Source organism: Pleuronectes platessa, chromosome 3, assembly GCF_947347685.1.
Source record: "Pleuronectes platessa chromosome 3, fPlePla1.1, whole genome shotgun sequence".
Taxonomy (NCBI): domain Eukaryota; kingdom Metazoa; phylum Chordata; class Actinopteri; order Pleuronectiformes; family Pleuronectidae; genus Pleuronectes; species Pleuronectes platessa.
This window is the reverse complement of record NC_070628.1, coordinates 9,746,713-9,768,627: the sequence shown is the minus strand read 5'-3', so window position 1 is coordinate 9,768,627 and position 21,915 is coordinate 9,746,713. Positions and strand designations below refer to the sequence as shown.

Below are 21,915 nucleotides of genomic sequence, written 5' to 3'. Positions count from 1 at the left end.
ATCACCAGTGTTCTTAAACAGCACAGTGTCATAAGGTATAAGTTTTGTTCTTCAAAACACAAAATACCTCAACTCTTCCCCTTAGTTTGAAGCAGTGACAAATAAAATGCAATTCTTCTTTACAGCGTCAATAACATTTGCACAACCGACCATTAACGTTGAAGTGACATTACACGGGGCAACTTTGCATAATTACTTCTGTCAGGATCATAGAGGTTAAAAGAAATAGGATTGAATTCTACGCAAAGTAAAAATATATATTTTTTTTGTGTTTTGGCTTATTGAGTGTAGAGATTCTGTGTTTTTCTATTTGAGATAACTCTATTTGAGAACAAACCTAATGAAGAACTGAGTCCACTTCCACCTACAAGCCGGTTTTACCTGTTTCCTCAGTGGAGCAAAGCACCATTGATGGTCAACAACTATTGAAAACACAGCAGGGAGTCTCAGTGATGCATTGGGTGATATGTTCCTTCATCATGATAAATACGGGCACTGCTGTTTATTGAGTCACTCCCACATCCACCATCCTGCTGCTCTGATACTCACGAGTGAAGCAAAAGTGTATTTATCCAAAATAGTTCCCACTGAATGCAATATTTACTTCTGTCTTAATTAAGTTTGATCAAAAACTACAGTTACAGCTGCTTTGAGGCATTACATAGAACTTACCTATAGATATTTCTAGAAATTATATTTATTGCATATGCTACTGGTTTGTTTTGTCGAATGTGTTGTGAGGGAAATGTAATTGCTGCAGTTGAGGAACTGGTTCAGATCTAAAGTAAAGATTGCGACTGCATTCAGTGTAAGTTTATAAAAACAGCTTGACTTGAGCTTCAAGAAGTTTTTACACTTTTAGCTTTAAATCAAAACCAAAATCTTGTGTCCAAAAAAATATTAATGTATATTTATATATATAACACGTCACATTATCAGTGAATATTTAGGTAACACGTTCAATATGAATATTCAAATAAGAGTATCATCATTTCCTCATCGTGTTAATAGAGACCATTATTCAGGTGGCAATATGTTTTTTGTTGCAAATTATACTTATACAGAATATACATGTTTAATTTGATTGTGAGTGCCACATACAGGAAACGGAAGCAGAAATTATTGTGAGACAATGGCATTATTTCATATTTCTAATAAGAGAAATATAGAATATCACCAACCTTATATTTAAGTATGTGTCAGTTGACTTCAGAGATACACTGTTGAGGTCCCAGGCTAAATTCAATCCCAGAATTCCTCAGTTTGTCTCTTCTTATACACTGAGTCTCAGACCACTGGGTCAGAAGAGATGGATTTTTTTCCTCATAAGAATACAAAGTGTGGCTTCATTAAACTGCCCATGGAAGGCGTGGAGTTCCATCTCTGAGTTCCTCGTCGTTGAAATAAATCTCCATTGTGCGAACCACCGCCTGTGGTCAAATAAAATGTAGCTCCACCAAATGGGAACCAGCTATAACAGCTCGGTGAGTAGGGGGGTTATTAAAAAATCAAATGCAGCTAATTAGGATGAAAGAGTAACAATCAAGGTTTGTGAGTGGGGCTCATCCAGAAATGAACAGAGTCAATGTGTGAAGGAGAAAGTGACCGAGACTGGAAGAGGGGGGAGAGACACATCGGTCCCAGAGGATCCAATAAGGTTTCAAAGATTAGTCCTTCCAGTCTGTGTTGTTCTCTACAGGTTGTGACATTTCACAGCACAGAGCCTACGAGTGCAGAGGACATGTTGCACCCCCCCCCCCCCCCCCCCCCCCCCCCCGCCATTACCACCTCCTGACATTCACAGAAAGTGACAAGCTTGTTAAGACAATAGCAGCAGTCGTGTGGAATCAGAGTTACACCAGCCAGGACAGTGAATTACCACTGAAAGGATGCACTCACCATCATGCAGTAGGATTTATACGGGTGTGTGGTGTTTAGTCAATGTGAAACATTTTAAACATGAGTTATGATCGTGTTATTACACTGGACGATTAAACTGAAACAAATATACCTCAAAACTTCAGTTGAATTAGCTGAGCAGATGATCTCATGCTGATGTTTTACTGAAATACATGCATATGACATACAGTTATGTGCCTATAGATCTTAATCTAATGGTTATTATCTATCAAATGAATCATTTGGCCTATACGACATCAGACCCATACCCATAACAATTTTATAGATGTTTTGCCATCCTCAGGTTTAGAGACTTTCCTGTTCTCCTGTCCCTCTCTTATCCTGGTCTCTTATCCACATGGTGCACACAATCATATAATAATAAATCCTGGCAATGACACCTCACCATTGTGTGTAGCTGAAACGAAACACACACTACAATACAGCATAAAGAGTTTCTAATAAGTTTGTAATAAGCTTCTCTCCACTGACTCTGCACTTCCTGCAAATGATCTGTTCAAGATCTTGTCTTTAATTCAGCGCCACACTACAGCAGAGCAATTCCCCGATACTGTACATCTTGTTTCTTGGAAATATCCCCCACATCAGGTCTTTCCTGCCCCTCACTGACCTATAAAACTATATCACAAGAGAATGTATTGATTGTTCTGTCTCTGCTCGACACAATCCTGGAGATCTTACATTCAGGGAAGCCATTCTGACTGTGAAGCTGCTTTCAGACATGGACTGAAGGTCAGACATTCTTCTGAGTTTCTATAAAATGTCCAGAAAACCTCTGAGTGAAGTAAGAAAATGAAGAGAAAATTGACAGCAAGTGTTTCCAATTTGCAAAGGAAGCGAAATTGGAGGTCCATGTAACTATTTGTATCAAATTTGAAGAGATTCCCGTAGAGTATTCATGAGGTTTTCCAGAGTTCATGTCTGAAAGAAGGTCTGGTTTCATCGATCAATCACTGACTAGGCCTAAAAGCCTTCAAAGGAAAGTTGGAAGAAAAGTCTTGTTAGACACAAAACGTTGCATTAAGCTCAGCACTAATTTCTCAGCTCAGTCTGCTGAACCTTCACTCTCTGATTTCTGCTGATGCTCTCTCATCCCCCGACAAGTACACTTGGCTTAAACACATCCACAAACACCATCTCTCCCTCAGCTACACTTCTGTTTAATCTGTCTCTCTAAATAAACGTCTTTTATTTAATTTCGTGACATTTAATTTCGGTATAATCCCAAAGCAATCAAACCTTTTTTCAAATAACTCGTGATTCTGTTCCTGTTTCAAGTGTCTGCCGAGACGTCAGAAATGAAGCATGTCCACTTAGTTATTTGTTATTTTAATAGAAAACCAAAGAAATGAGATTAAACAGCGCATGTATGCATTCGGCCCCTTCTTTTTTTATTTTATTTTGTACAGCGTAATCACATACTAAAAAATAAATTTGCATGAAAAGAAAATACAGCAATCTTATAAATATAGGGCCCTAAAACACCTCAAAAACATATACCAAATGCACCAAATGTGATGAGATGTCGGTTTCATATGTCTGCACAGATATTCTGATAGTAAGTAATAAGGTAAATTCCATGATCAGTGCTATGTCAGGTGTGCACTTCATTTTAGGTCGTACAACTGCCATTGTCACTAATATACATGCGTTTCACTATTATTGCCTTTGTTATTTAAAAATGGTTCGAAGTTCTCTCTCTTTTCTTTTTTTTTTTTTACAATATCTATACCTAGAAAATAAGTCTTGAGTTGTTCATTTAAATTTCTATTTGCCTACTTTCTTTGATCACAAGCATCACAGACAGTTTGACTCTTTTTTATGCTACAACATTCCAGTATACTCACTTACTTACGCACAGGGATCGTCACCCCTTTAATGTTTCACTTGGCATTGCAGTCATGATGACGGGGGAGGGTGGGGTGGTGGGGGGGGGGTAGGACAAACATTTTGACCTCTTGAAAAAGGGAGGCGGAGTCTGACATTGGCCGGTCTCCGGGGCGTGCTACTCGAGGACGGCGGAGGGCGGGGGACGCGCGCAGCAGTTGGGCCGCCTGACATTTTGCAGCATCGACCTGAAAATGTTCTTCTGCCTCCGTTTGTTCTTCCTGGCGTGCACCGGCGAGGCGGCGCCCGAGAAAGACTTTCGGATGGAGGTCTGGGTTACCAGTTTCTTCTCTTGCTCCTTGATTTTGCACTGCAAGTGGCTCTGGATGGCAAAACCGAGCGACTCGGGGTCCACCGAGGCCCCGTAAACCTCCCAGGTCATCCCCTGTTCGTCCCACACCACATCATGGACGCCCTTGTCCTTCTGCTTTGCTGACTCGGCATCATCTTCTTTCTTCTTCGCCTGTTCTGTCTTCTTTTTGCCGAACATTGTCACAACTTTGCCTCCAACGGCTTTGCTCTTTTCTTTTGAGCTCTCAGCTTTGCTTTTAGCCGGCTCTGCCTTGGATGTGGTGTTTGCTGCTGTTTTTGCCGTGGGCGGGGCTTGGTCAGGCTTGGTTGTGACAGCAGCCGGAGACGGTGCAGTTTTGTTACTGTCAGCAGATCCAGACTTGGAAGCGCCGGCTCTCTCCGGGGATGTTCCTGATCTAAGAGAGGGAGCCTCAGCAGTGGTTGTTTTCGCTGCAGGTGTCTGAGCTGCAGGTTTACACTGGGAGTTTCCCGGCCCTCCCTGCTCCTTGTGCCTGCTGTGCTCGATGTTGATTTGATAAACCGGCTGGATGTTGCATGAAGCCGGTTCTTTAGGGTTCGCCCCCGGCCCTCCCTCTGCCTGCTGGGACGAGGAGTTAAACACGCCTGCATTGTGGTTGTGGCACATCTCCGCCTCGACCGTCAGCTTCTCTGACCTTGGATCAGTGGAGGCTGATAGAGGGGTCATGTTCACGTGATGGAGACCCACACACCCATCCCCCTGATAGGCCACAGCCAGGCTCTGCGCCTCCTCCCTGGGGACTGCACCACCGCTCTGCCGGCGAGTCACAGCGAAGGGCAGCAGGCTCGGACTTGTGGCCACAGCCTTGCTGCACGTGTTTGCCACCGCCTGAACCTCCATATCATGACACTGCTTGACTGGAGTGGACGACAGGGATGAGGTCATGGTCGAAGCCTCCCTGTAGAGTTTGCAGGGCGGCTGCTGGTGCCCTTCAAAGACAGCTGTGTTAGCCTGGCTGGCTTCCTCTGTCACCAGCCCGTATGCCACTGTGTTTTGTGTTGCCTGGGGCAGAGTGGAGGCGGCCGCCTGAGAGGACGCTGGCTGATGTTTATCTGAGGAGACTTGCGGTTTCTTCTCTGGTTGCAAATCCCTCTCTGGAGGTGTTGAGTTTAAGTTAATTCTTGCAGACCCGGCCTCTGCCTCTCTGCTCTGACACAAAGGTGTCGCACAGCAGAGCGTAGTTGTGGTTTCCATGCTTCTCATAGATCCTGGAGTCTCCTGCAGACGCACAGAGCTTTGTGAGAAACTCTGTATATGATCATTAGATGTCTGTGCTGCAGAAATGTCCTTGCTCTGTGGAGCTGAAATACTCCCTTTATTATCCCTTACAGATGCCGTTTGCCCTAACTCACAGGCATTGTTAAGATTTTTATTATTTGTAGAAACATGTTTATTACTGTCCTCTCGTGCTGTGGAGGTCGGTTTCACATGCTCCTCCTTTGCTGCACTCGTCCCTTTTATTCTGCAGTCAGCGGCCTGTGTGTCGAGCGTTGACGCTGGAGCAGCAGATGGCACAGCGGCCTCACAGATATCCTTTTCATCACCCGGGCTTAACGTTTTCATATTAGCGTTAGAGTCCCTCCGGTCGCCTCTGGCCTCACCCACACCTCGGCCAGGTAGAGACAGGTCCGGCATCTGTTGGTCCGCGCCCGTCACATGATCGGATTCTGTCGGGTTTCCATTGGCTGGAGGAGCTGGTTTGCTGCAGACTTGTTCTGTGGCAGCTGTTTTCTGGGGATGTGGGATGGCGTTCACGGGAGCCACAGTCACAGATGAGTTGTCCTGTTTGTGGGCGGGAGACGTGACGATGGGTTTTGGAAAAACCTGAGAGAAGTTCAGGTTGGTCTCTTTAGTCCAGTTGGCATTTGCCTCCTGGTTGCCCAGCGTGTCCACCACAGCCAGCGGAGGCACCATCTGGACCGTCCCTGTCCTTTTTGGATTAGTTCCCATGATGGATTCACTGTCTCAGTCTTTAAATATTGTCTTAATCCAAACTGGAAAACCAACTGTGCAACCAGTCGCTTTGCGTGAGTTCCTAGAAGAGGAGAATAGAAATAGATTTAGTTGGTTTTAAAGGATTGAGCTTCACTTTTCACTACATTTACATCTTAACTCAGATAATCAGACAAGACTAGGTAGGGTACCAAAGGACTAGATGATCATTAGGTATAATGTATCTCACATAGTTTCCAACATGCATGTGAATAATCATTGTTAGAATAAACAATGATTAAGCACCAGAACAATCAATGATTTGTATTGGCCTTATCTAATCAGAATCAGAAAGTATTTATTGCAAAGTAGGTTTAAACCTACAAGGAATTGCTCTGGTTATTGGTGCATACAATGAACATAGAAACATAAAAAAATAAAAACACAATAAATACTACTATTTACTTCTTATTTACTCCCTTTCTCTAATATTTATACAGAGTAACATTTATTTAGACATAAACAGATCTCAATAATATATATATAATAGATAAAAGATATAAAAAGTGAAGTAAAAAGTGAAAATGCAAGACGCAAAACATCTACGACTTAACGATTAATCAATGTAATTCCACGCCTAATTATCCATTTAATTATAACATATGAATTTCATAACGATGCAGTATGTCAAAATCAAAATAACGTGGAGTCAATGGAAATGCGTCTTTTCAATAAGCCATGTTTCCTTTTTCAGGAAAAAAAAATATTCTAACAAGCGTAATCTGCTTTTACACACGAGCCCAGAAATAAGACTTTGACATATGTAGGTTGAAAGTGTTGGGTTATTTTTTGATTAAAAGCCACGGGTGTTCCCCATTAACCAGCATTTCATCCGACCTGTCAAACCTGTCTGGTGTCGGAACAGAGTAGGTGACTCCGGAAATTGCCTGGGGCCCAGAGGTGATGGGTTGCCGACCCCCAAAATAACTTTATTATTATTATTATAATTATGTTTGTGTACATCAATCAGAATTCTGTGAGAACCTCCATGATTGGTTATGTATCTTGACGACTAGAATGTCTAAATGTGTGTGTATAATGTGGCTGAGATGCTAGTGGATGTTTGCACTCAAACTGTACTTTAATATTATTTAGGTCTGTGTATTAAAACAATGTTTGAAGATTGTTATCATGTGGTTTGGAATCATCTGTGCCACTGGGCCCCTTTTGCCTGGGGCCCCCAAATTCCCTTGAAACACTCCTGCCTAATGTATGTTTGCTTAACAGTGTATCATCATGTATATTTGATAAAGTCACTGTTTTTATTTTTTACATTTCTATTTCATTCAACTATTTTCATTATCTTTTTTATTTATAATTTACTTTTGTGAGTTCTCTTGTTTACTTCACAAGGGCATTTCCTCAGCATGAGATCAATAAACTATATTTCATCTTATCTTATCCTTTTTCCCTGTATCGTATCTTATCTTAACTTATCTTATCTTATATTACCTTATCCTATTCTATCCTTCTTTATCTTCCAAATCTCGGCGGAAGTTTTCTTTAATAAAGAATATTGAGTGTTGCCGTTAGAGCTTCAGATGTCCCAAGTTAATCCTAAAATCCCTTTATTTTGATTGAATGGCTAAAAAAAACTAATCCAAGACACTGGTATTAAAAGAAGATGAAATGAAGTTGAACCCTTAAAACATCCATAAATCATTAAAGTTCAACTTTCTGTTCTTTGTAATGTGTAACCTGCATGGGGCCAATTCTGCCAGTGTAATGTGTCGGCACTCAGCCAATGTCTGAAACATCTGATCGGAGTCAGACAAATGAATTGCACAGTGACTCTGATCACACACAGCAGCTGATACACAAACGGAGAGGAGGCAGAGACGGCCATGCACACTGAGAGAAAGAAATGGCCAACAGCATTTCAATTGATGATTATCCATTCTGCATAATGATCCTGGCTGGGATAAAACGATCCAGCCTTGAGTTCAATCCTTTTCATACAACAACACAAACATACATACTGCAGGTTTTTGGGGAGAGAAACAACAAGCACAATATAGATTGTATATGAATCAGGCCATATTTACATGTGGATAATGATGAAGAGAATGAGAAAAATACAGATATCTTTCTAATGAGACAGGAGGAAAACACAACAGCAGGCTCCTGTTTAAGGTCTTGAACAGGTGTAGGCTATTTGCGTGTTCTCTGTGCATCTGCCTCTGTGTTGGCAAAGTGCAAATATTCATGGGAAGCATGTCCTGGCCATGATGAGATATTCTACAGTTCGGATGCTGCTGCCTGGGCTCGTGTGCCTGCAGCACTTTGAGGTAAATAACACGGAGCCGTGGATGCAGAGTGAATGCATAAAACCCGAGTGGTGCACACGCGACCTGTTATGAGATCTTTGTCGTGGATTGCCGCTTCTACTTGCAGCTCCTGTCCCACCCCGACACCCCGTGAGAGGCCACTGGTGTTTGCTGGTTTGATTTGACCTTGCGAACGGATCTGACACGAAGGAAGGATGGAGAGCAGGGGTGCAAAGAGAAGAGGAAGGGCGGGGGGGCGGGGGGTCTTACCTTCAGAGGCTTTCTGATGTCCCGTGTAAACCGCGGGTTGCACGGGTGTGCGCGTCCGTGTCAGCGAGAGACGAGGCTGGACCCTGGGAATGAATATGGGAGAATGAGCCCTGTGCGGGTGACACCAAGAAGCCACGCCTTGTGCCACAATATCAGGGGTATCGATCCCTGCTCAGCACAGCGCGTAAAAAGGAAGTGCAGCGACGGACTGCCCGTGCGCAATGACTCATCCCAGCATGCTGCCGCTGCCGCTGCTGCTGCTGCTGCTGCTGCTGCTGGGGCTCTGTCAGCGATGCGTCATGGCTAGAATCAAAAAGTGCACCTTTCACAAAATGGACCTTGGTCCAGGCAGGAAGCAGCGTGGTGGTGGTGCAGTAGAGTGAAGGAGCAGATGAGTGACCGCAGGAGAAGAGGGGAGGCAGAGGAGGGTCACACCACAGACTCTTTACTGGTGAATCCCACTGTCTTTACTGGAATGATACATTAAGATGGATTGTGATTAAATCACTCAATTTGTTGTGTGAAGTGTGTTTTTTTCAGAGGAATTCATAATATCAGGTTCCTTTAGTATATGAGTCTAAAATTTGCGCAGTGGACAAATTCCCTTTATGATCAGGACATGAGCAGCAGCACATTTGGTGTCATTAGAAGGACCCAGGTCTCCCAGAGGTTCCAGCTGACTTTCATTTGATACCTGACTGATGCACCGAAGACTCACCAACATGTTTTTCTTTTAGGATCACAGAGAAGTTGCCATAAAAAGGAATAAAGTTAATAAGATGTCAGTGGACTAGAAATATATAATTTTCCACTAATCTCGTTTTTACTCGTGAAATATTGATAATTTGCTCCAACAGCCCTCTGAAATACTTCAAAGTGATCTTTGAAGTGATTGCAGTTCAACGACATGTTCGCAATGTGATGATGAGTAGTGGCTGCTGAAGTCTAAAACTCAGAATGATGGGATCAGGTGACATAAGCTGTTCTGGAGTCAGGAGCCAAACCAGTATAAACTCAAGGAAGGCTGTAATAACAGTATCTCATCATACCACGAAATATTATAAGTGAGGCAGAGTATTCTTGGTTTTACCAAGAAGTTGAAAGCTTCCAGGCCGAAGGTGGAGAATGATATTATCAGCCCAGTGTGTGTCCATGATTTGTATCTTGGTTCCTATCAATAGTCACCATAGTTTTCTGACACATGATCTTAACCTTAACAGATTTGTGTACTCTAACTTCAGTCAACAGTATTTATAACTTATAAAACACTAGATATTTTGGACGGATTACTTCCTTATATGGTGATAAGCAGCTGACAAGTTCGTTTGATCAGAATAAAGCATGAATCACCTTCGTCTTTAGTGAAATAAGTTTGTTAAAATACTGTTTTTTCTTTCACATATGAAGAACACCGGAGGAGATAGTCCAGGTCAGACGTGTTCAGAACAACAGCAACTTGTCCAGAAGATTCAGGTGAGTGTGGAGTCTGGGTGGAGCAGCAGGAGGCGGGACATGATGTATACATCCGATGGCCCTATATTGAAAAACCTTGGCACTGTTATCTTTGTCTTCTACATGTATGGAAGCTCTTTTTCATCCTGAGATATTTGTATTGTATTTGGTTTTGATTATTTGGTCGTAAATATATATAAATATTGTATTATATGGTTGCTTCATTGGTCCTATCTGGCCTAACCAGCTCATGGGCACCCGATGGACACACCCCTGTAGGTTGAAAAGCTGGAAAAGTGACAACAACACAACGTCCAGTATCTGTATAAAAACCCAGTGATCAGGTTTTATGACTTTGCTGCAGTGCTATAAAATAGATTTTGTGTCAGTGCTGTTCTCATCTAATTTAATAGCACCGCTGTAGCCCACCCTCTTCTCATCCTGAGATGATCTCTCAGACGCTTATGATAATCTAAGCGGTTACTTCAGGGAGTTTTCAAATAGAGAGTGTGTCTGAGGAATGCAGGGATTGTATAGGGAGACCTCCTGCCTATAAAAGCCCAGAGGGACTGATTAGTGGAGAAGGCAGACCGCGTCTTAATTACAGAGGAGTGCACTGGTGGAGAGCGACTCCAGCACGAGCCTCATGCATCGCTGATATGCCAGAGTAGTGCTTCAGGGTGAGGGCTGGCAGCCAGAGCGGAGAGTGAAGCAGTGGGAGAGAAGGGACTTAACTCAACTGTAAATATGTGTCGTCTGTTGCCCCCATTTGAAACAATAGCTTAATGCAAAGACACAGAAGGTGTATAAAGTAATTTACAGGGTGTCCATGGAATGATGTATACTAGAGTAAAAATATTAGAATTAGATTGAAATTGATTTAATGTAACACATAAGCTCATATTGTGGATCTGGCAACATCTTGTGGTTAATTTGAGAAAAACAAAAGCTTAATGTCATAATGTGTTAATGGCTTAAAATTTGATTTGGAGAGACAATGAGCTTTGGGCCAGTTTTTTCAACATTGTTCAGTGGGGATCAACATGGTTGTACAGGTCCTATGGGGATGCAGATCTATATATTGTCAATGTATTTTAATTTCTTTTAAGAATAAAACATATATTTACAACTCTTTGTTTTATAATTGTTACACGCTTGTCAACACTGTGTTAGTTAAGAAAACCATTTCTTCCCTGTACTGGCCTCACCTCACTGGTTTTTGGAATTGCAGAATTTATATAAAGTTTAGGGTTTGATGCTGTGGTGAAGGTGTCTGTGCAGAGAACCTCCTGCTGCGTTGTGCATGTGTGAAAGGTGAACTCTGGGTATACAATTCTTCAGATTTTACCCTTAGATCATGTCTGAAAACGGCTTTAGAGGAAATGATGCACAAAGATGCACTGTATGAAAGGCAAAACTTTACAAGACAAAAAAAAGGCTTATGCAAATCTACAGTTAAAAAAGAACAAACACCTGATCTTTTGTTGCAGGGCCACATTTGGCACACGGGCCTCAGATTTCCTCCCATCAGTCTTTGCGGTGCAGACCTGTGTAGACTGCGGTACAGCAGGTGGCCAGCCGATGGCGCTAGAGTAGCGCTCACAGATTGAAAGCTCAGCCTGTCATTGACACGGCTGGCGTGTGTTCAAAGACATTATGTTAATAACAGTTGCACGGTAAATGTAACCCAAGTTTCAGTTTTTGCAGAAGCTTCAAAATATCTTCATCTTAATGTCAAGCATTGAATTATTAAATGTCAGGGTGTGCGAGGATTCCTGACAAATCAAGACCTAGCATTAGAGTTGCCACAGGATACAGGGCATCCCCAGCTAATGTAGCGTTAGCATTGGACCTGCTACGTGTCCAGTGGGACCGCGAACGCACCAGAGGCTGTTGTCAAGAGCCACGCAGAGGCTGTCTGTGCTGATCGCGTTAAAGTGAAGCTAACTCCGGGTTAATCCTCGCGTGACAGTGTTGTCTCTGCGACATCACGGTAAGATCAACTCCACCTTCAGAATAAACAGCATCAAACACAACGATGCTCACGACGTGAACGTGACATGACAGGCTAACGCTGCGCGGCTAGCTAACAACCAGCGATTAACAACCTGTTGTCTCAGCCTGTCACCTCGGGGCTTCGGAGCCAGAAGCTAAAGTAAACACGTGTGAGCAGCCAGTGGTTCGTTAGCGTTAATAAACAGTGTTTGGGTCGATTCCTCTAAACACGCAACAGCTTTATAGCTGAATGGTCACGTTTGTCCGAAGTTAGCATTAGCATCTATGCTAGCTGCCATTGTTATGGTGTTAGCTAGCTTTCTCTTTCTTTTTTTTACAAGAGCCTGATGGCGTGTTCTCGTGTATTTGTAGTTTTAATGGAGATGAACTGCTCCTGTTTGGTCCCTGTGGTTTGTTGTGATGACGCTGAAAGACTCGAGTCAGCATATTTCACCATGACGACGGTGGTGAAAAGTTCATTTAGAGCAGCACTGCATCAAAGTACAGTTTATATTGTGCATGTACTTGAGTGTGTACTTTTACTGCATGATCAAACAGCTTCGTTTCTATGGTGTGTAGCTCTACTGTCTGAGAGATCACTGAGAAATACATATAGATGTACAAGGGCTAGTATTAATTACACAACACATGTGACAGACACTATTCACACTGATGATAATACCCTAACGTTTATCGCAATAAAGGTTTTCTCAAGAGCAACATAACAAAAATCAATCCAGACAATTATCATGAGAAATGTCACATTAATCTTTCTTTTAAGTTTAAAGACTGATTCTTTGGTTGCAGAGTGAAAGTTGTGGTTTTAAACTATTTTGTGTAGGACTGTCAGATTTGTTTCTATTTAATCCCATCATGTGATTGATGTCGTCGTCATGGTTTGTGTTGTAGAAAATGTTCGGGTATGTGTGGCAGTACGTCTACACGTCCTTCCTGAGGTACTGGCTGAAGTGGCTCCTCAGACAGGTGACGGGGAAATGTGAACTGCAGAGAATATGCTCCAGATGCAAGCCGGGGGCCACAAGGACAACGAAAGCAGGTGACTGAAATCCACCCAAATCTAGTCTGTCTTTGCTGCTGTATATACATTGTTCTCAATATATATTAATCTTTCTCGTGTGCCCTATGTAGAATACTCCCTGCGATCTTCTAGGAGCAAGGTAAGAGCCTTGTTAATCTTATTTCTGATATACAAATGCCACAAAAAAAGTATTTGATGTCTACTTTGACTTTTTAGTTTGGTCCATGTCCCGTCAACTAATATGGAGGAGGCAGGGTTTATGACCTCTACTACAGCAGGTCACCGGGGGGCAATCAAAGCCCTTTGCTTTACTACTGACCTCATCATAATCTTTTAGATCAGGAAACCCAGTTAAGACATATACTGTAAACTTAATCAGTCTTTATCTTTCACTTCACTTGCCAAGCGTTGATGAATTGACTCTGCCTGTCATTTATGGGTATAGCGAGGCAAGCATTTTCTAATCAGCTGTGTGGAAACAGCAGTGCTGGGTCATCTACCTCATTGTTTCCGAGGTTGACTTTGAAAACAGTTTTCCCCCCTGTGCTTGACAGCGTAGATTAAACAGCAGCCACGGCGCCGCTGTTTTCTGCCTGGTGCCTCGTTGTATCGTTAGATTTCTGTGCTTGTCTCCTCACTGTCCTGTGATTCTTTCCCTATAGCTTTTAAGAGGAGCTGTGGAAAGCAGCAAGGATAACATAGAAATATGTGTGGATCAAATTATGAAAGAGAAGAAGGTCAAACCCCAGAAAGATCCCCTGTAAGTTTACGACTCATCTCCTGGTTTGAATTTGTCATTTCTAATTCTTACAATTTCCCCTGATATTCAGTAAAGTGTTATTTTTTTTTGATTGAATGATTATTCATCGGACTACTCTTCTAGGTTCAAGCAGAGCCTGCACACCTGTGTGTTACAAATAACAGGATACGGACGTCTGTACACATCTGTGGAAGAATTGAGAAAAGAGGTTTTCAGCTCGGACAACGCAGAACACGAGGCCATGCTTTTGAAGGTAGGAGTTCTTGCTTCTGGATCATAAGGGCAGATGCATTATCCATTTTAGCTGCATGGATTGTTTTACACAGAACAAACCAGAAGGGCACTCAGTTCCTGGATCCACCTGTTAATCCAGATCCACCACAAAATGAAATGGACCTTGTTTCAGTAGTTCTTGCGTAACCATTTAGCTGATGCTTCATTTTTGTTTTTTACCAGCATAGACTCAATACTGTACCTGTGACTCATTACAGTGACAATTAAAATCTATGCTGTAAATATTTGTCCCCTCAGCTGTGGGACCTGCTGATGCCGACAGTCAAACTGGAATCAAGATTAACCAAACAGTGGGGAGACATCGGATTCCAAGGAGATGACCCCAAGACGGACTTCAGAGGAATGGGCCTGCTGGGACTTATCAACCTTGTGTGAGTACTCAATGAAGAGCAATGAGATTAACCGTCAAATAAAAAGAAAGGACAGTTCAGACCAATACTGTTCTTTACAAAAGGAATGTCAGATAGGAATCAGCTGGAACACTATCACCAAAGCAGTTTTTTGACCTAATTCCACTCATGTTAACAAGTAAATAATTAAGAGAAAAACAATACAACAAAACTTAAGTACAGAGTGACATGCAGTGCATACAGACAGCTGACAAAGCAATCTAAGCTAGCTGTGCTGCAGTAGGAGCCTCAATCAATGGAATCCTGAATTGGCAAGAAAGTCAACTAGACCCGTGCATACGTATAACCTACAGGTAAATGTAGCCAAAATGTTCACATACACTATAAATAAAGTTGTAAAGAATGCTTAACACTAATGGAAGATAATTCTCTCTTCCTCCTTTGATTGTAAAAAGCCTTGTTGCATTAGTGTGAAAAAATTAATCTGGACAGTAAATAGTGACGGGTCTCAGATCCCCGTGAAGAATTCATCTGCTGGCTCTGAAGGCATTAACTCTCAAAAAAGTATTTCAGTTTCAATCCCTGACTGAAATATGTAGATTCAATCAGTGTATGTTAACTGGTTAATGTGTTTTTTTCCATAAGCAATAATGATCCTTTGATGTTTTGGCTGTTTGCAGGTTTTTCAGTGCAAACCACACAGAAGAGGCTCGACAGGTGTTGTCTCATGCAAACCATCCTAAACTAGGGTAAGACGTTTATATAAAAACATTAGTATATTGTCAATTGAGTGAGCTTGATCTTTCTGCAATCACTTTTTATAGCCGTGATGAATTTTGCTACAGATCTTGAGGTTCACCATGACTTCATGTGTACACAGTGGACCGTCTCTTTAGACTCATTCTTATGGTATGTTTCAGGTATTCGTATGCCATAGTTGGGATCAACCTGACAGAGATGGCCTACAGCCTCCTGAAGAGTGGAGCTTTGAAACCACATTTCTACAACACAGTCCAGGGCCCAGCGGAGCTCCAGCACTTCCATCAGCTGTACTGTGAGTAAACTCAGCTCATTATTCTTCACTATATAGACTTCGGATTCATTCGATTTACACAGATTCAAAGCTTTTTCCAAATCTTTTTCTTCTTTTTTACAATTGAACGTATGTTTCTTCTCTTCTAGGTTACCTGGCGTACGAATTTGACAAGTTCTGGGTGTTAGAAGAACCGGAAAGCATCATGCAGTTCAATCAGTACAGGGAAAAATTCCATAACGTAGTCAAGACACAGCTACAGGACCCCGATGTTTCCCTCACAATGGCTGTCCATTCCAAAAACTAAGATAAAGAAAAAGGACTGAAGTGGATTAACATGCCCCACCTGAGCTCCCCATAGCCCCTGACATTGTTTCGTCAGGTACAGGGAGGTTCAGCAGACTCAGCTGCGACTCCTCAGAAACTCAAACTTTTGTGATTCGTAAGTTCTGATCGTGTTATAGTCAAACTTGGTAGTTTTAAAGTAGAGCACAAATATACTGCCCTATACCTCAGAAATGACTGTTCGAGTGGTCACCTGTTTTTAATAAAGGGGGGAGGAGAGCTGCCACTGCAGAGGAGTGTGGTGGCAATAAGAGCTCTGTTTTTTTTGGAAGCACTTTCAGTAAGCAGACAGCCAAATAGTTTTTGTTACAGTTGTTGAAAAACACTGATTAACCACCATGTTTTTAGCTGTGTCGTTTGTATTTGTTCTCACAGTTGTCCTGCTCAGGAATTTGATATTTATGACCTAGACTGAAACTTCTTTAATTCCAGTGTGGCGTTCTCATCTTGTTTAACATCCCCACTTATACCATTAATGGTATCTTTGCTATGTGATGATAATGATGTCGATCTAAAACCTTTTGTTTTAATGAATTTGAATATCTAAAGACTGATATTTCTTTTTTGTGATTGGCTTTCAGGGGGGAATCATGTAACGATTAACACGCCTCACTCAAAACCAATAAATACACGTTTGGATGTTTTGAAATGTGTTTCATGTCCAAGTTTAAAAGCAAAACAAAAAACCACTGTGTCTGTAAAACACGTCAAATATATTTAGAACTTTTATAAAGATGCTTTACATTTTATCATGGCAACAAGGGGAATTCTGGTATTTCTCAGCTTGTGCGTGTTTATAAACCTGAGTGTGTTAATGAATGGGACTCTTTTAAAAACCAATCTTTGGAAACGCCTCCATAGCAGCTGCGACACAGCAGCAGTGGTTACAATGTAATATAATGGGGCAACTGTGACATCCATTAAAAGTGCTTTTCTTCACAAATAAAAGACTCAAATATTCTGAGACTTTGATCAGAGTCTGGTAACAACAAGAAAGATACCAGAATCCCCTTTGAAGTGAAAACTCAGTTGACCAAAAGAGGTCATTAGAAACAAAGTCAAATACAAGGTAGCTTGTCCATTTCTCCTTTTTCAGCAAAGGATTGTTTTCTTTGTCACCACGGAAAGAATTGATATTCATAATGTTTCTTCTTTCTGTGGTGCTTCAGGTTTTTCAGCCAAACGTTGGGACACAAAACTCAATTTGGATCCTCCATCCTCTTCTTGGTGACCATCATGCCTCTCTTGATTTGTTCGAATGTGACAAACATCACAACATTCCATGAGCCCAGCCTTAGAAACGAGGGTACGAACCTGCACAAAAACAGACGAGAGGTCAGAGGTGTGTAGTGAAACAACAAAGGAAGAGATTCAACAAACGAGTGTGTGCTGAGGTCAGACACAAAGAACGTACCCTTTGTAGAAAGCTGTGGGCCCCTCTTTGGTCGCCATGGTCCAGGCACAGTTCATCGCGCTCCGGTACTGACCCTTCGGCGAGTTCATGTACCTGGTCTTCACCACGTCCACTGGGGAGGCGATCACTGTGGTCACGAAGCCGGCGCCGAACGCAGACACAAAGTGACAGGGCAGGTTGTCTGTGGACAGAGTCGAGGACCAAACGGGTGAAACATGGCAGCAGCTGCGAGCACTTTGTTCTGAGCCATGTAGAACGTGTTGTCGGCAGATTGTGTAAGGTGTGGTGGGGGGGGGGGGGGGGGGGGGGTAATATAAACCATAGAGATAAATGGCTTAACACTGTATTTACAGCAGTGGAGGGAGAACACATCATGTCCTGTACCATGCACTGTACCATGCACTGTACCATGCACTTTCATGTGTGCTGTTATCAGCTGTGGAGGAGTTGAAGTGGTGAGAGGGGGGTTGTGGAGTTTTGCCCAATCAGCTGTCACCGCTGGGATGGTGTGTGTGTGTGTGTAGCTCAGACTGTGACTCACCTGACAACAGTTTGTGTTTCAGGAGGGCCTCTTTGATCAGGTCGTATGTCACCAGCTCTGTGCAGTTGACCAGTGCGTTTCTTGTGATGTTGGGTAGTGTGCCTAGAGAAGACCGAAAACAACGAACCCTGATATTTTACTAAAGCAGCTCTGGGTCTTAACTTTGTGTCAGATCAGACCCGACCTTGTGGCACATTTCAGAGCATGCTCTCTAAACGGCACCTTTCCAGAGTCCGCGGATGCCCTCATTCTGGAAGATGTGTTTGTAGGCCTGCATGGTGCCGTTGTAGCGACGGGCCACACCGTCAAGGTTCATCTGGGCCTGGAATCGAACCTTGACCACGTCGGTGGGTTGCGCAAAGGACACTGCCATCGCGCCTGTGGTGCAGCCAGCCAGGATTCGTATCAACACACTTGCATCTGGAGAAGAGTGGACAAGAACAGTTTAGGTCACTCAGTGCATCAGCACACAGCCACCAGGGCATTTAGGGTTCAGTGTATTGCCCAAGGACACATTTGCACACTGAGAGGGGTCAACTGGGATCGAACCACCGACCTTCTGCTGATTAAATAAAGACTCAGTATTGCAGTTTATGCTAATTTATACTTTTACTGCAGGAAGCTCAAGAGGAAATTGTTGAGCTTCTTACTCCACATGTTAAGCTACTAGTCACTTTCTGTAAAATTATTTTAATTTTCAGATTATAAAAGTAGGATTAAGAGATGGCCTTACAATACACAAGAATATATAACATTTTAAAATAAAACTGACAAGTTTTGATATTAATACTTATACTTGAGTACAGCTGAACTTCTGGTTGCTTTAATACCTGCCATCTATATAAAACTGACCCTTAAACCTTAAGCAATTCATCAATGAGGTCTTTATAAACCTGGCCTGAATCTCTTCATACACTTACTGTATTTAGAATTATAAATGTGTCTCTATATTAGACCTCTGAGGGGATTACTTCTGTCTGTACCCCAGCTGTTGCACATCTGTCTATGACACTAGATGGATCCTTTCAAGGAGGTTTTCTTATATATGTAGTATTATAGATGCAGATGTCGTGTTCGTTGCACAGGTTGCTAAGTCCCCTTCAAACATTACGCATGCATCAGGACTGGACTGCATCCACTTACTGTCTGTTCCGCCTGTGTAGAAATTTTTGACATTGTCGTAGAGGCCGATTCTGACGGAGGCGAAGCACACTTGCCTCTGCAGACCAGCCACCAGCCCGTTGTACAAAGACCTGGGGCCCTCCGTTCGGATCATGGTGGCCATTGTGCCGAACACCCCTCTGTAACGGATGCCTTCCACCGCTTGCTTCTCCCCCTGAAGCTGAGGAGGTCAGATTGTACTCAGGTTTAAAACCAGCTCCACAGAACAGAGCCAGATAAAAACCTTCAGACTAAATGGTGCATGTGTCACTGGTTCAGGGGGACTGAGGTGGACAAAGAGTCAAGCTGCTCAGACAACATCACACTGTGTTTCCATGTAGTCTAAAAATCATTAATGCAACATAGAATCTGGTAGATTTCAGTGAATGTGAAGAAGCCAGTGATCAATGATTTATTTTCAGAGCAGATACCTGTAGTCTAACTTTGGCTGTGTCCAGAGGAAATGTGCAGAGGTCGGCTATGCAGGCGGCTAATCCTGCACTCGACATCTTCACCGCCAGTGGAGGGGGAACATCTGAGGGTTTGAATCCTACCATGTTTTCTGCTGATGGACACACACACACACACACACACACACACACACGCAGACATACAAGCAAATAAAATCCCATCAGTCACTCCCAAATGTAACCTCACATACTAATCATTTACCTTTTTAAAAACAGGAATCTCAGCGAATGATAACGTTCTTTAAAGTGAAAGATTAATGAGATTAATGATACATTTTAAACAAACTTACATTGGGTTTCCTCCCTCTGATCCTCAGGTTGGAGGTTCCAGCTGCAGAATCGGACCGGCCGGATTATAATCCACAATCCCTGCTCCACGAAAAAGGAAGAATCTTTAAGCTCTGTATTTATACATTTTCTGGCAGCCCTTTTTTTATGACATCCACAGAGAGGCGTTGCTATCCTCCTGTGCACCCGGGTCAAAGCAAAGTCCACCTACTGTAAGAAAGTCAATGTTCAGATTACCCCACAGTGCTGCCTCTTTTCAGAAAAACAACTGTTTTACTTTGCCGTCTGAGACTGCAGCTACAGTGTCTTTTCATCTGAGCCTTTAAATAGTGATCATTTAAAATTGAAAGTAAAATCAGTGGAGTTTCCCTCTGTGCTTAATATTAAGGAAGTGACCAGATGAAAATGCAGAGTGACAGCTGAGCTGCTGAATCAGGCTGAGCATTTAAAAAACCCAGGCCAACATCAAATGGATGATAAGTGTTCACTCTGCCAAAAGATAGAAAGGAACTTGATGATTGATGATACAACATTTTATTTTTTAAAGTTGAATATTTCAAAAGGTTTAAATATTGAAAAAATGGGGTGAATGGGTGAATGAACTCGGTTGTAGAGTGCGGAAGTTTAGCGCCCGAACAAGGCAAAGAAGAATGGATTATTATAGTGTATCTGCATTACTGCTAAATGGTTATGTCATTAGGCCGAGTGCCTGCACTAAACAACTGTCACAATAAAATACCACCAGTCAGGTTCGTCAGGGGGTCGTCTCTGCTCCGAGCCAATGGCAGAGCAGATTTGTGAATGACTGGGAGAGTGGTGGAGCTGATTGGCTCAACGTCTGTACAGTTGAATTTCCTGGCCACAAAGCTTTACGTTTTGTAGTAGATGTGTTGTAACATGCAGTATCTGCCTGTATGTTCATATAATCCATTTGCTTCTTCCCGCTCTTCCTCCTCATTTCTTGCTCATGGTCGTATTGATAAAAAGGGAAACGCCCACAAAAATACCTTTTAAAAAACAGCAGAGTCGGACACACGTCATTTTCTTGGGACGAGGACACGGATTTTAAGAAAAGCAGCTCGGGGGGGGGGGGGGGGGGTAGAGGTTGTGACGTGTGCGGCCAACCAAAGGTGAACGTGGAGCAAATAGGAACTTTGCATGTTTGCCTCTCAGCAGTTTGGCCGCAGCCGTGACAGTTGCATAATATCCTGAATCCAACATTACACTGGGGCCAATGGGGATTGTGGGAAAATTTGATTTTTGGAAGCAGGAAAAAGCTTAAAATTCAAATTCTAGAATTCACTCAGTTGTGATTTTAAAGCTGTCATGTATTCTGTCTTGCAACAAATTCTAGTTTTTCAGAGAGGTGATGATTTAGCTTTAGTTTGAGGAGCTGTTGAACTGCTTGACTTCTAATAATTAGTCTTTTCACAAGTATTAGGAAACACTTTGTAATTTAATCTTCATGAATGAAGGATTTATTGTATAATGTTGTTGACGCTTAATTTGTTTATGCAAGTGTGTCTTACAGTGTATAATAAGATATGTGTTTTTAAAGTTAATGTTATGTTGTTATTGTCAATTATTAGATGAAGTACAAGACTTTCAAGTTAGTAATATTTAATTTATCCTAGTTTACATTGTCCCTGACTGATTACTGATTGCTGGTTTTCCATGTGTCCGAGTTGCGGGGCCTCTGATTGGCTGAGAGCCTGGTTGTGTGTGAGCTCACTGAGCTGTGATTGGTCGACCCGAGCCACAACCCCAGAGTGTGTGTTCCCCAGGGAGCGAAAGAGAGGCCTTGTGTCCACCAGAGGTTAAATCCAGTTGTTTTGAAGGCAAACGTTGCTGCTGTCGCTGTGACAAAGTGCTGAAAACACCGTCTTCTGCTCCAGTTGATATTTGTTTCACTTTATGAAGGTGCAAAAAAAGAGATCCCCAACAAGAAAGGGCCAATCAGATCTCAGCCAGAGTATAAAGTAAGATGTGATAGAAATAGCTAAATACAAATATCTACAGTATTCGAGTTACATATCATCACTATACTACCTCCACACTAGACAGTTCTCATTGGTGCTTATGAACGTCAGTACTAGCAGGACAGAA

The 21,915-nt window shown here is 42.4% G+C and overlaps 3 protein-coding genes across 5 annotated transcripts; 1 reads left to right on the top strand and 2 right to left on the bottom strand.

The window, feature by feature from the left end:
• Positions 1 to 3,925: 3,925 nt before the first annotated feature.
• gprin3b (GPRIN family member 3b) lies at positions 3,926 to 8,773 on the bottom strand. The gene is made up of 2 exons (XM_053419320.1): positions 8,668 to 8,773; positions 3,926 to 6,173 (listed from the first exon to the last, which is right to left on the bottom strand). Exon 2 carries the CDS (start codon positions 6,086 to 6,088, stop codon positions 3,926 to 3,928), a length of 2,163 nt encoding a protein of 720 aa, XP_053275295.1. The 5' UTR covers positions 6,089 to 6,173; positions 8,668 to 8,773.
• Positions 8,774 to 11,953: 3,180 nt separating this feature from the next.
• Positions 11,954 to 16,584, top strand: elmod2 (ELMO/CED-12 domain containing 2). Its single transcript, XM_053419067.1, has 9 exons — positions 11,954 to 12,112; positions 13,024 to 13,171; positions 13,264 to 13,292; positions 13,816 to 13,913; positions 14,037 to 14,166; positions 14,445 to 14,578; positions 15,238 to 15,306; positions 15,478 to 15,611; positions 15,740 to 16,584. The coding sequence occupies exons 2-9, from the start codon at positions 13,027 to 13,029 to the stop codon at positions 15,895 to 15,897; spliced, it is 897 nt and encodes a 298-aa protein (XP_053275042.1). The 5' UTR covers positions 11,954 to 12,112; positions 13,024 to 13,026; the 3' UTR covers positions 15,898 to 16,584.
• ucp1 (uncoupling protein 1) lies at positions 16,177 to 20,197 on the bottom strand. Of its 3 annotated transcripts, none has more exons than XM_053419066.1 (7): positions 19,812 to 20,197; positions 19,483 to 19,613; positions 19,034 to 19,232; positions 18,113 to 18,310; positions 17,891 to 17,992; positions 17,350 to 17,530; positions 16,177 to 17,249 (listed from the first exon to the last, which is right to left on the bottom strand). In XM_053419066.1, exons 2-7 carry the CDS (start codon positions 19,606 to 19,608, stop codon positions 17,135 to 17,137), a joined length of 921 nt encoding a protein of 306 aa, XP_053275041.1. In that variant the 5' UTR covers positions 19,609 to 19,613; positions 19,812 to 20,197; the 3' UTR covers positions 16,177 to 17,134. The 3 variants fall into 3 exon arrangements, with proteins under 3 accessions (XP_053275041.1, XP_053275040.1, XP_053275038.1); XM_053419065.1 differs by having other exon boundaries at positions 19,483 to 19,621; positions 19,814 to 20,197; XM_053419063.1 differs by having other exon boundaries at positions 19,483 to 19,616; positions 19,812 to 20,190.
• Between the last annotated feature and the right edge of the window lie 1,718 nt (positions 20,198 to 21,915).

Excerpts from the sequence above, each read along its gene's own strand:
- gprin3b (XM_053419320.1), bottom strand. The coding sequence starts at position 6,088 with ATGGGAACTAATCCAAAAAGGACAGGGACGGTCCAGATGGTGCCTCCG.
- elmod2 (XM_053419067.1), top strand. The coding sequence starts at position 13,027 with ATGTTCGGGTATGTGTGGCAGTACGTCTACACGTCCTTCCTGAGGTAC. Across the intron at positions 13,172-13,263 it reads CACAAGGACAACGAAAGCAG|AATACTCCCTGCGATCTTCT; the intron begins GTGACTGAAATC and ends TGCCCTATGTAG. Across the intron at positions 14,579-15,237 it reads CTGGGACTTATCAACCTTGT|GTTTTTCAGTGCAAACCACA; the intron begins GTGAGTACTCAA and ends GGCTGTTTGCAG.
- ucp1 (XM_053419066.1), bottom strand. The coding sequence starts at position 19,608 with ATGGTAGGATTCAAACCCTCAGATGTTCCCCCTCCACTGGCGGTGAAG. Across the intron at positions 17,531-17,890 it reads GAAACACAAACTGTTGTCAG|ACAACCTGCCCTGTCACTTT; the intron begins GTGAGTCACAGT and ends CTCTGTCCACAG. Across the intron at positions 17,250-17,349 it reads CCCACAGCTTTCTACAAAGG|GTTCGTACCCTCGTTTCTAA; the intron begins GTACGTTCTTTG and ends GTTTTTGTGCAG.